The sequence below is a fragment of the Ailuropoda melanoleuca genome, chromosome X (genome assembly GCF_002007445.2).
Source record: "Ailuropoda melanoleuca isolate Jingjing chromosome X, ASM200744v2, whole genome shotgun sequence".
Lineage (NCBI taxonomy): Eukaryota > Metazoa > Chordata > Mammalia > Carnivora > Ursidae > Ailuropoda > Ailuropoda melanoleuca.
Genome location: NC_048238.1, coordinates 35,766,851 through 35,780,667, shown reverse-complemented (window position 1 = coordinate 35,780,667; position 13,817 = coordinate 35,766,851). Strand labels below are relative to the sequence as shown.

Below are 13,817 nucleotides of genomic sequence, written 5' to 3'. Positions count from 1 at the left end.
TCATAGGTATTCGGAATGGTTTGGTAGCTCTCTCGCTGAATTCCTGGGACCAGACGAACTTTAGGTCTCCTCCTCCGCCATCTTGGAACGCCGAGCTGGAGCTCAACTCCTGTTTTAAACTGGGTTCCTTGGCAGAAAGTGGTGGCTATTCTGTTCTTAGAGTTGCTGCTATTCTTTTCTTCATTCTCCAGTTGAGTTTGTAGGTGTTCAGAATGGTCTGATAGCTATCNGTCTGATAGCTATCTAGCTGCATTCCTGGGACCAGATGAAATTTAAGCCTCCTGCTCCTCCGCCATCTTGGACTCCTCTGCAGTTCTAGTTATTCTTGACTTGAAATACTCAGTTCTGGTTATTCCTGATTTCCCCCAGAAAAGGGTGGGTAAGCAGTTCTTAAGTATATTCTTAGTATTTTTTTCTCCCAGAAAGGACCAATGTAGGGGGGACTCCTATTTCTCCTTTGCCTATTTCTGTTTCTCCATAATGGGGATCTTTTGTTCATTAGTAGCTAGTTTTAAATGCCAAAAGACAATGAAAATGGCAGCCATATTAGTCATTTTTAAGATTCTTTAGAAAATTTGGCACTCATTATCATGCATATCTTGACTAATATTTATTTTTGGAAACCCTTCTCCCTGCAATGATTGTAGTTCTCATTCTAAATAATCTGAGCTTAATACGTAATAGATTTCTGGCCCCAGAAAGACAACAGACAGAAAATGTCAGTAACTTAAATGGAAAAGTTCCAGAAGGCTGTTTGAGCTCAGAATCATGTGCCATGTCTGAACTATAATTTACCTCCACTGCTTAGGTGCCATCTGGAGATGGAAGAATTCCACGAGAATGTTATCTAGCTGATGCAAACAGGCTTCTTACAGTTAAATACTTGTCCATGTATACTTGTGAATCATTGCTGTGGATGTAATTGGTGTTAATTTTGTAAAGACTAAATTTAAGCTATAGTTTATATATGAAAAACTCCTGCATAATTGCAAAATGAAGAAATAAGATGATGAACGTCCTTGTAGCAAAGAGTGCCCAAAGTCATAATAACATGACTGGGTGTCAAAAAAAAAATGTTTATTTCTTTGGTAAAGCCACAAGAAAATGTCCTATTCAATCATTTCATATCGAAAAAGAATTTGAGTAAATAGACCAAGTAATATGTGAATGTCTTATGATTGTTAAATTATGCTATGTTTAATGCCTTTATCTAAATTAGTGGTGTTTGCTATGAATATTCATTCCAACAAAAATAAGACCAAAATTGTACTTTTCCTTATAGATGACTGAGCTCTTTTCACACCCTTTGTAGCCTTCATATGTAGACCCTAAAGTACACTGTAATAAAACATGAAAAAATCAGTCACACCAAAGAGACGAAGGCATAGTCAGGCTGCGAAACAGGTTTTCAGATGATACTAATACAACATAAACACACAGACAAGCTCAAAGAAGTCGCAGGGAGAAGTATCACATGAGTACGGGAGTATGGGCTCAGGAGGACCAATGAGGTACAAAAGAGATCACTGTCATCTGGAGCTCCGGGGAAGCCCAGGGGAGCACGGGCCAAGCATCACCAAGTGTTCAGGGCATGTGGGGGTGGGGGCAGGAAGCAAACTACTATAGTACAAATGTTAGCTCTTCGAAGGATTGTACCATAGTAGACTGGAAATTTTGGTCTGAGGGAAGAATACATGCAGTCCCGAATGCCAAATTAAGTACTTTAGATATTAGGGTATAGATGGAAAAAAGCTCCTGCAAGCTTTTGAGTGACAATACAGTGCGAGCAGCAAGCTTACGTAATTCCTTTGGACTCTGCATGCAGGTGGGTTGTCTGTTGGGGGTACGAGCAGTAGAGACAAAGAGAGCAGGTAGAAGCTATGGCTGTCCAGGCAGGAGGTGACAGGGGCCTGCACCCAGGGAGTAATGGTGGAAGTGGGAAAGAAATACTCAGACTGAGAGAGTTTAACGAAGGAAAACTGATGAGGCTTAGTGAGTGGGCTCAGTGAGTGATTCAAGGTATTTGGAATTAGGAAGCCCCAAGGAGAGTCAAACATGTCAAGTAAAAGTGATTTCTTGTAAACATTTTATTTTGAAATGATTTTAGACTCACATAGAAGTGGCAGAAACAGGGGCACCTGGCTGGCTCACTCGGTAGAGCATGCAACACTTGGTCTCGGGATTGTGGGTTTGAGCCCCATGTTGGGTGTAGAGATTGCTTACAAATAAAATCTTACAAAAACAAAAAATAAAATCTTCAAAAAATTTAGAAAAAGAAACGGCAAAAACAGTACAAAATTCCCATGTACGTTTCGCCATTTTTCCCCCCAGGGATGACATATAACTTATAACTAGGAAATTAACATTGGAACACTTAACTACAGGCCTTATTCGATTTTCACCAGCTTGTGTGCGTGTGTGTGTGTGTATGTGTGTATGTTTCTAGGAGATTTTATCACATGTATGGAAGTATATAAGCACAACCATAATCAGGATATAGAAGTGCTCTGTCACCCCTCATGCTACTCCTTAATAATCACATCCTCCCCCTAACCCCTGAACCCCTGATCTGTTCTCCATCACTATAATTCTTGTCCTTTTGAGAGTATTATGTAAATGGGATCATATGGTATGTAACTGTTTAGGAGACACATCTCCAGGGTGTTTCTCTTTTCCTCTCACACAACTACCACACTCAACAGCACTTCTGACACCAGGTGTGTCTGGGTTTTTCCCCCACACCAAGCAATTCTCTGACACCAGCTGGGTGTCCTACATTTTAATTCAATTGTGACACTAACTGAAATTAATGCAGACCCCACAGGTGAAGGGCTTGGTCCCACGAGACTGTCCCCCACTTCAGATGCCAATTGCAAGTAGTGGGTCCCCAGGTTACCCATGATTTCTATCTGACTTGGCTACAAATTAGAAGTTCCCATAACCCGCCCCACCCCAAACTTGGATTTGATTATTTGCTAGAATAGCTCACAGAACTGAGGGAAACTTATGTGTACCAGTTTGTTATATGATAAAAAATACGGTAAAGGATACAGATGAAGAGATACATAGAGCAAGGTCTAGAAGGGTTCCAAGTGCAGAAGTTGCTGTTCCCATGGAAGGTGGGGTACACCATGCTCTCAGCATGTACATGTCTTCATCAAACCAGAAGCTCTCCAAACCCCATACTTTGGGAAATTTTACAGAGGCTTCATCACATAGGCATGTATTGATCATTAACTCTATTTCCAGGCCCTCTCCCCTCTCTAGAAATTGGGGGGAGGGGGTTGCTGAACATTCCAGCCTTATAATCATGACTTGGTCTTTCTGGTGACCAGCCCCTATCCAGGAGCCCACCAAGAATCACCTCAATAAAACAAAGACACTGCTGTCACCCAGGAAATACCAAGTGATTTAGGAACTCTGTCAGGAACTGGAGTCAAAAACCAAATATTGGGGCGCCTGGGTGGCTCAGTCATTAAGTGTCTGCCTTTGGCTCAGGACATGATCCCAGGATCCTGGGATCGAGCCCCACGTCAGGCTCCCTGCTCTGCTGGGAGCCTGCTTCTTCCTCTCCCACTCCCTTGCTTGTGTTTGCTCTCTTGCTGGCTGTCCCTCTCTCTGTCAAATAAATAAATAAAATCTTTAAAAAAAAACAAATATTAGAACAGAAGATGCTCCTAGTGCCCTTATCTCTTAGGATATTACAAGAGTTTTAGGAGCTCTGCATCAGGACCTTGGATCAAAGACTAAATGTTAGAACAAAAGATTCTCCTAGCATCCCTATTAAAGGTGTTTTAGGGCTCAGTTTCAAGAACCGGGGTCAGAGACCGATACACATATTTGTTATTACTTGACAGATTAGGTTTTTTTACTCAGCATAATGCCCTTGGGATCCATCCAAGTTGTGTAGATCAGTAGTTCATTCCTTTTTATTACTGAATAGTACTCCCCTGTATGGATGTACAACACTTCGTTTATCCATCTACCTTTTGAAGGGCACTTGAGTTGTTTCCAGTTTTTGGCTAATACAAACAAGGCTGCTATGAACATCTATATACAGATTTTCATTTCTCCAAAGTAAAAACCCGTGAGTGGGATTGCTGAATCCTATGGTAAGTATATATTCTACTTCATAAAAACTGCCCACTCATTTTCCAGAGTGGCTGTATGATTTTTCTTTCCCACCAGCAGGGTATGAGAGAACCAGTCACTCTGTGTCCTTGTCAGCACTTGCTATTGTCAGCATTTTTTTAACCATTCATAATTGCATTTAGGAACATTTTTATAGTACCTGCTTAAAAATCCCAGTTGGGTGATTCTAACATCTGTGCCTTCTCTGTGTTGGTATCTGTTGGTTGTCTTTTCTCATTCAGTTTGAGATTTTCCAGGTTCTTGGCATGAAGAGTAATTTTAGATAGTATGCTGGACATTTTTAGTATCGGTATATTATGGGACTATGACTCTCATTTAAATCTTCTATTTTAGCAAGCAGCTAACCTGATTGAATTCAGAACATGCATCCTGGCCCACTTTTAGGGCTGTAGCTCTAATGCCAGTTTCATTTCCAAAGCCTTTGTGGTACTCTTCCGTTCTGCCCCACTTGTACGCTGTTCAGAGGCTCATCTGAAACCTGGGAGGTATTCCATACCATAGCGTCGTCTTAAAGCTCTTGCTGTGTTGATCCGGGTTGGTTTTATACATGGGTTTATTGGGAATGTGCCAAGGACTTCACACACAGATTGAAAGACCCCCTTCCCCAGCTTTCTTCTCTTTGTCATCCTGCTCCTGCTCTCTAGGAAGTAGAGCACCACCTCCTTGCTGTCGTTTGCATCAGGCAGGACTGAGAGGTTGGAAAGGGGTCTGAGGGGGAGGAAGTCGGCTTCTTTCATGGTGTTCCCCTGGAGCAGGGTGGATGCAGTCAAAAGGATACTGTCCTGCAGAGCCAACCTCTTCTCCGTCCTTGGCTAAAGAGAGTAGGCTTTTCTTGAGGCTCGTTTTTCTGTGTTCCTTGTCCGTCTTGTCCTTGGAGTTTCCAGGTTGCAGGCTGCTCTCATGCCCAAGTGAGGATATGTTAAAGGGCAAAAAAAAAAAAAAAATCCAGCGATATCACCAAAGGATCACCCCTCAAGTTCTGGGATTCCCTCCCTAGTCTGCCTCTCCTCCAGCTTTCAGAGCCTTCTGTCAGTGATTCAAAAGGGAAAGCAAGTCATTTCTTTGTTATCAAGAACTCTAAAGAATTAAGCTTTGGAAAAAGAAATGTTTATTCTGTTGTAAAGGGAATGCTTTAAAACTCCGCACCAGGGGTGCCTGGGTGGCTCAGTCGGTTTAGTGTCTGACTCTTGATTTTGGCTCACGTCATGATCTCAGGGTCGTGAAATTGAGCCCTCATCTGGCTCTGCGCTCAGCAGGGAGTCTGCTTGAGATTCTCTCCTTCTCCCCCTGCTCATGCACGTGCGTGTGTGCATGCTCTCTCTCTCTCTTTGTGTGTCTCTCTCTCTCTCAAATAAATAAATCTTTTCTGTTGTTGTTGTTTAAAATCTGCGCCAATGTCCATGTCTTGCCCTGGAGTCCAGGCATGCCATGTGTCTTTCAAACCACTTTCCCTAGGCCCAGTCTTTCTCTCACATTTGGCATTAGCTAGAAGACCTATCTCTTATACTATCTGCAGAGACTACAAAGGGTATGAAGACCCTTTTTTTTTAATAGCAGTGGAAATTTTTAATGTTACGTATACCTAAAATGTTAAGCAATTTCAGTTTAAGCAAAACGCAGTCAGATTTTAGCCTCAATTCAGCAGTAGTAAGAGAGACTCCCTACCAGCATTGTCCAATAAGAACTTTCTGTCATGAGGGCAGTATTTTATATCTGAACTATCCAATGTGGTAGCCACTAGCCATATATTGGCTCTTTATGCTTGAAGTGTGTCTAATACAACTGAAGAACTGAATTTTTAATTATATTTAATTTTTTAATATTTTTTTATTTGAGAGAGACGGTGCAGGTGAGGGGAGGGGCAGAGGGAGAGAATCTCAAGCAGACTCCCCACTGAGCATGGAGCCCATCACGGGGCTTGATCTCGCAACCATGAGATCACAACCTAAGCCAAAACCAAGAGTTGGACACTTAACCAACTGAGCCCCCCAGGCACCGCATAATTATATTTAATTTTAATGAATTTAAATTTAGATAGTCTTACCTAGTGTCTACTGTACTAGAGAGAGAAGACTTAGACTCCTCATTCATAAATATGTTGTTACTTGATTCACCCTTTTTTGGAACCAGTGAATAAAGACAATTAGAAATGGGTCACAGGTTATGTCCCCTGTAATTTTAGCTACATTTTATTTTTACTTTTTTCTTATGTGATAGGAACATATTATCATCTAGAAAACAACCAAACTTATTTAGTAAGCTGTTCGTTGATACATGCATACAGACACACTCACAGCGCTCCTGAATTACTTTACATCAGAGGTTTGTACAGGTTGACTAACAAAAATGATTATTAAAGCCAGTGGTGTACCTCTACAGCATCTCATTTAATCTTCACAAAAATCCTGTAAGATTAGTTTTCAAAAAGAAACAGCTGAGAGAATGTAAGGTCGTACAGCCAGTACCTAAATGACCCAGATTTTGAACAAAAGTCTTTCTGACTCCAAACCCACTGTCTTTCTGCCGTATTATACCACTCCTTTTCGTTTGGGTTCTTTCTCGTGTTAAAGACCTTCCTGGGTTTGCTTTTTTCCCTCCTCTATTCTATCAAAATGCAAAAACAAGTTTTACTCAAAAAGTGAAACAAAGCCCATTTTCATGTTTGTTTTTCAGTATATGTTGGTTGAATATCACCAGGCATAACACAACTTAAATTTTTTTTTACAATTTTTTATAAATTGAAGTTTAGTTGACATATGTTATATTAGTTTCAGGTGTACAATATAGCGATTCAACAGTTCCATACATCATGCAGTGCTCTCTACAATAAGCGCGGTTACCATCTGTCACCATACAAAGGAATTATAACATTATTGACTGCACTCCCTATGCTGTACTTTTCATCCCCATGACTTATTTATTTTATAACTGGAAGTTTGTACTTCTTAATCCCCTTCACCTGTTTTTGCCTATCCCCCGCTACCACCCTCCCCACCGGCAGCCACCAGTTTGTTCTCTGTATTTATGAATCTGTTTCTGGTTGTGTTTGTTCATTTGTTTTGTCTTTTTTTTTAAGTAGGCTCCATGCCCAACATGGGGTTGAACTCACGACCCCGAGGTTGAGAGTCCCATGTTCTACCGACTAAGCCAGCCAGGCACCCCTGTTTTGTCTTTTAGATTCCACATATAAGTGAAATCATATGGTATTTGCCTTTCTCTGTCTAAATTAATTTAGCATAACACCCTGTAGGTCCATCTGTGTTGTTGTGAATGGCAAGATTTCATTCTTTTTTATGGCTGAGTAATATTCCATTGTATGTTATGTATGTACGTGTGTGTGTACACCACATCTTCCACAAACAGTAACAGCAATCCATTTAAAGATTCTGTTGCTTGTTATGGAATGGTAATTTTATGTTTCTCTCTGCTAGTTAATTATTTGATAAATTCTTATGTCTTCTGTATTGGTGAACCTGTTCTGGCTTAGCACAGGAAAAGGAGATTAAGTCCCTAAAGAAAATAAAATCATTTCCAAGATGTTTAGCATAAAGAATCTGGCAGATATGCAAATTGTAGTCATTTTGACATCAAGCATTGAATGTGTACTTAAGAAAAATATAATTTTGCTCTCTAATAGAATTCATTACATTTAGTCATCAATATAGAAAATAAATTTTAAAGTATTTGTATTCATTCCTTAGGAATTTCAGTGATAATGTGAAATTTTGACAGGACTGACTGTAAAATTCTACATTTAAATTCAAAAATAAATTTTGTAAGTACATGATACCAAAACATTGATTTTAAAAGTGCCTCACATGCAAACATGAATTTTAGTTATAAAATAATGTGATCTTGAACTTAATTTACAAATGTTATCTAGTATCCAGATTAAGAAAATTAAGAGGCCCACTTTATACTAATTAATCTTCATTGAGTATAATGCATTTCCTTTTTCCCAGCTGCATAATAGGATATAATGATATGTTCTTCCTACCTTGTTGTGAAGAATAAGTAACATAAACATATAAAGCACTAGAACAATGCCTGGCACATAATAGGCCCCTCAATGCATGCTAACTATAATGATGGTAGTTATGTCCATTTGAGCCATGACTTTTGAGATAATTAATGTGTAGCATTATCTCTACTATCTTATATAGTTGTTTTAAAGAACAAATGAGGGGCGCCTGGGTGGCTCAGTCGCAAAATGTCCAACTCTTGATTTCAGCTCAGGTCATGATCTCAGGGTCTTGAGATCAAATCAAGCCCCGAGTTAGGGTCTGCACTCAGTAGAGGCTACTGGAGATTCTCTCTCTCCTTCCGCCCCTCCCCCTGCTCTTGCATGCTCTCTAAAATAAATAAATCTTTTTTAAAAAAAAAAGAATAAATGGGATAATGCCTGTGAAAGTCCCAAATTCAGTGGCTGGGACAGAGTTAAATACTAACTTAATACCTTCTAAATGTTTATGATCCTCCAAAAATTCATTTCCAGCCCAAATTTCTCTCCTGTACTCCAGGCTTGTATGACCAAGTACCTACTTGAACCTCCACTTGAACTTTAATTTCAAGCATAACGTATCCAAATCTACAATCCTGATCTCTTCCCATTTCCATTGGTGTCAGACTTCTAGTTGCTCACACTGAAAAACTTGGTGTGGTCTTTGACTCCTCTCTTTCTCTCACACCCAACATCCGGTCTCTCAGAAAATTCTGTTCTCTCTACCTCCAAAATATATTCAGAATTAAGAACCTCTTTCTTGGAACAACACTGTAAGAGAATGAAAAGATAAGCTATGAACTGGGAGTAAATATTTGCAAATTATATATCTGAGAAAGGATTTACATACTTAGATTATATAAAGAATCCCTTCTTTTGAACTGTAGTTGATATACACTATTATCACTTTCACGTGTACAACATAGTGATTCAACGTTTATATACATTATGAGGTGACCACCATGATAAAACCTAGCTACCATCTGTCACCATACAGAGTTGTTACAGTATTATTAACTATATTCCCTTTGCTGTACATTACATCCCTGTGTCTTATTTATTTTATAACTGGGAGTGTGTGCCTTTTAATCCCCTTCCCATACTTGGGAAGAATTGTTAAAACTCAATAATAAGAAAACACACAACCCAGTTCAAAACAGGAAAATATTTGGAACAGACACTTTTTCAACAAGGAAGATATGTGGATGGCAAATAAGCACATGCAAAGTTGCTCGACATCAGTAGTCATCAGGGAAATACAAAGTAATGCCACAATGAGATCTCCATATGCACATGTATCAGAATGACTAAAATCAAAAAGACTAACCATACCAAGTATTGGCAAGAGTATAGAACAACCGGAAGTGATACGTGGCTATGGAAATGTAAAATGGTACAACCACTTTGGAAAACAGGTTGGCAGTTTCTTAAAAGTTAAACATATCCTGTAATACAACCCAGCCATTCTACTCCTAAGTATTTGCCTAAGAGAAATGAAATATCTGTCTGTACAAAGACTTATACATTAATGTTCATAGCAGCTTTCTACATAATAGCCAAAATTTGGAAACAACCCATGGTCAATAAACAGATGAATGGATAAACAAATTATGGCATATCCTTACAGTGGAATGCCACTCAGCAACAAAAAGGACCAAACTACTGATACTTGCAACTTCATGGATGAAATTCAGAACCTTTATGCTGAGTGAAACAAGTTGGAAAATGTGTATGTACTGTCTGGTTCCATTTATATAAAATTCTAGAAAATGCAAACCAATCTACAGTGACAGAAACAGTGGCTGCCTGGGGACTGGGAGGAAGAGGACAAAGGGACCTGGGGAATCTTCTGAGAGTGATGGGTATATTCATCATCTTGATCACGTTGATGCTTTTATGCTTACATACATCAAAACTGATCAAATTATACATTGTAAACATGTGGTTTGCTATATGCTAATTACACCTCAGTAAAACTTTCTGCAGAAAACAAAATATATTCAGAATCTATCTCCTTTTCACCTTTATTTTTCCATCTGATTTCATCTATCATCATCTCTCCCCCACCCAGATTACTGCAGTAGCCTTCTAACTGGTCTCCCTGCCCCCCCCCATTTTTCTTAGACCCTTGCTCCCTTCTAATCTGTTCTCAACACAACAACCGAGAGTTCCTTTAAAGTTCTCAGATCATGTCACTTCAGCTCAAAACCCTCCAGTGGCTCCCTCTCCCACTCAGAATAAAAGGCTCTTTTATTCTGACAAGACCCCAGCCTTGTCACCTCTCTGATCTGATCTATTTACTCCTTGCTAGTTCTTGGAAATTCCAGGCGCACTCCCTCCTTTGGGCCTTCAGGTTGGTGGTTCTCCCTGCCTAGACCACTTCCTCACTACTTTTGGGTGTCTTCACAGTAATCGAGCCTACTTTGACCATCCTGTTTTAAACTTCAGTGTGCCCAACCCCTTTTACTCTGCTTTACTTTTTGCTTTATTCCATAGCACTTTTATCATACTCCATAATTTACCTTTTTGTATTTCCTTCTCCTATTCAAATATGAGCTACACAAGGGCCTGAATCTTTGTTGGTTTTGTTTATTTATGTATCCCAAGTGCATAGAACAATGCCTGGCACATAGTAGGCTCTTAAGAAATATTTCTGAAATGAATACTTACCCAAATCTTTGATACATTAACAAATTAGAGTGGAACCAAAGGGGGTGTTAAGAAGAATGACAGGAGGTTTAAAATATACATGAGGAATCATTGAAGCAACTGTAAACACAGAGAATAGATTTAGTGGAAACATGACCCCCCCCAGCTACTGAAGGGTTATTATATGGAAGAGGTAGTATGTTTGCTTTGTGATGTCGCAGAGGACAGAGCTAGCCCAAACAAGCCAGGTATGGACCCAGGCTAAGTAAGAACATTTTCACTTTCTTAAAATTGTAATAAGCTGCCATAAAATAATGATCACCTACTGGGCAAGGTCAAACAGAATAATCCTCCATCAGGGATTGAAGAGGATCCCACGTGGGGAAATAGTTGAATTAGATGGCCTTGAAAAGTTTGTCTTCATTTGAAGATACTGCGATTTTTTTTTAAATCCATTTATTCCAAATAACTCCAAATGCTCAATCATTTGTGGAGTTAATTTTTTACATGCTTGCTTTACCTGACAATATCATGTCAAAGGTAACTTCATTCTTTCATAATTATGGTTAGTTATCTTAACCATATAGCCATACCTGAAAATTATATGGCCCATTATTTTAGCCTTTTATTATTGCTGAAAAGTACTATCACTTTTGACCTTCATAGCCTTCGTTTGAGAATGTTTACCAGTATCATGGAATAAGATCTCCAGTATTCTAGAATTCAATCTAAGTTTCATATTTAAGAAATTTGGTCTTTATTGTTTGTTTTCAATTAAGTTTTTCACTTTTTTAAATAGCTACATATGTTCATTATCTTTCTTCTTTTATAGGAGCGGGATCGTTATGCCTACAAGATTCATCTTCCAGAAACAGTAGAGCAACTGAGGAAATTCAATGCAAGGAGGAAACTAAAGGTAATTAAAGAAATCAGCAAAAAGCTTTCTTACAGCTAAATTCCCACTTCTAAAACTTATTCCAATAAGATTTTGGTTTTTAAATCATTTAAGGTAATATCTAAGTGTGAATCTAAACAAAAGGTTATAATAAATGGAAGATTAGTTACATTTTAGATTTGTATTATCCTGAAAATTCATAGCAGAAATATAATTACTTTTTTAATTTTTTTCAAGTTTTTATTTATTTGAGAGAGAGAGAGAGAGTACAAGCGGGGTGGGGGAAGGTGACAGGGAGAGGAAGAAACAGGCTCCCGCTGAGCAAGGAGCCTGATGCAGGACTGATCCCAGGACCCGGGGATTATGGCCAGAGCCAAAGGCAGATGCCTAACCAGCTGAGCCACCCAGGTGCCCTGGAGATATAATTACTTTTAAAATAGTAGTTCACTATTATCCGTTATTATCAAATATGAACAAAGGGCACATTTTCTCAAATATTTTGACAAAATGTGAGTTCAGGTCAATGGAAACAATACTGGATTAGAATTGGACAACCATCATAAAGCAGTAAAAATCCCCACTAACTGTGTCTACTAGAAAATATTTTCAAATTACTTTTCTCACCTTTTCCTTATTCTTCCTAAGTACCTTTCTCCTTTTACCACTCTCTCTATCCTCTACCTCACCAAAAAAATAGAATTATCCCCTATGGGGAACCCATTTGATTCTAAAAAGGTTTTGAAAAAAGACCAAACAAAAATAATGGAGTCTTTTAGCACTATTCAAAAAATTTATTTAGTTATTTATTAGAGAGAAAGAGAGCGCAGGGGGAAGGGCAAAAGAAGAGGGAACCTCGAGCAGACTTCATGCTAAGCTCAGAGCCCAACACAGGGCTCAATCCCACAACCCCGAGATCATGACCTGAGCCAAAACCATGGGTTGGACGCTTAACCAACTGAGCCACCCAAGCACCCCAGCACTATACAAAAATTTTATATGACAACATTCTCCCCACCCCCCCACTCTTCCCAACGGAGGAAACTGTTATATTGTAGTCTTAAAATTAACTTATATTTGACTTATTTTTTATTACCATAAAAAATAATTTTTAGCTCTCTCCTCTAAGTGGTTGATTGGTTAGTAGTCCTCCTGATTCCTGCCAACCTTAAAACTTTGTATTTTCAGATATGTCATAAATTGCAATAACATTCACTATTCAACCACTGAAACAGATGAATAATTGTATACAACTCTAGATTTAGAAGAACATTTATATGAATTTGGAGGAAACTAGGCCACAATATTATGCTATAGAGCTGAATTGTCTATCATAGCTGGTAGCTACATGTAACTATTTAAATTTAAATCAATGAAAATTAAATAAAACTAAAAGATCAGTTCCCCGGCCACACTGGCACATTTCAAGTGCTCAGTAACCAAATGTGGCTACCGAATCAGACCACACAGATACAGGACATTTCTATCATTGTAAAAAGTCCTATTGGACTGTGCTATTTTACAGCAAGGGAAATTGCAACATGTCATTGCTGGTGATGATGATTCGCAGTTAAGCCTCTGCCCTGATTGTTTTTGCAGTCAGGGATTCAAACTGCCTCTTCTCTATTTGCTTTAAATGTCCTTGGCAAAAATAATTATTAATGACATACCATTATCAAGATGACACCCAGAGAAGTTTCTCTGTCTTTGATATACACCCAAACCAATGTAGCCTGCAAGAGAAAAAAAAAATCTTACTATCCAAAGTGTGAAATTTGGTCAGTTGTTTTTGAAGTTCATTTCCTCCCCAAAGGAACCATTAATTATCCTTTTTTTTTCCTCAGAGTCTTCCTAGTCTTTTTAACTCTAATGCTGCTTTGGCCTTTGTGACGTTACCTTGTCTGGGGCTGAACCTTTCATTGCCCAAATATAGGCCTTTTACAATAGGGCTCAGGTTTGCCCTATCACAAGAAACCCATCCTATAGTTCTCCCAGTGCCACAAAATCAGACTCGGGCCTAAAATAGCCAGAGTGGTGACTAAGATTCATTTGGACAGGGCAAAGCTGTTCCAGCAGAGAGGGGTCATATGAACTTACCACATCCCTTTGAAGAGCTATTTAAAG

At 38.9% G+C, this 13,817-nt stretch overlaps 1 protein-coding gene across 13 annotated transcripts in view; it reads left to right on the top strand.

The window, feature by feature from the left end:
• Window positions 1-13,817, top strand: part of CASK (calcium/calmodulin dependent serine protein kinase) — a 350,328-nt gene that overhangs the window by 229,336 nt on the left and 107,175 nt on the right. For all 13 annotated transcript variants that reach the window (XM_019804579.2, XM_019804606.2, XM_019804597.2 and 10 more), the window contains exon 9: window positions 11,634-11,717. In XM_019804579.2, the coding sequence (XP_019660138.1) occupies window positions 11,634-11,717 (84 nt within the window). The remainder of the gene's footprint in view (window positions 1-11,633; window positions 11,718-13,817) is intronic.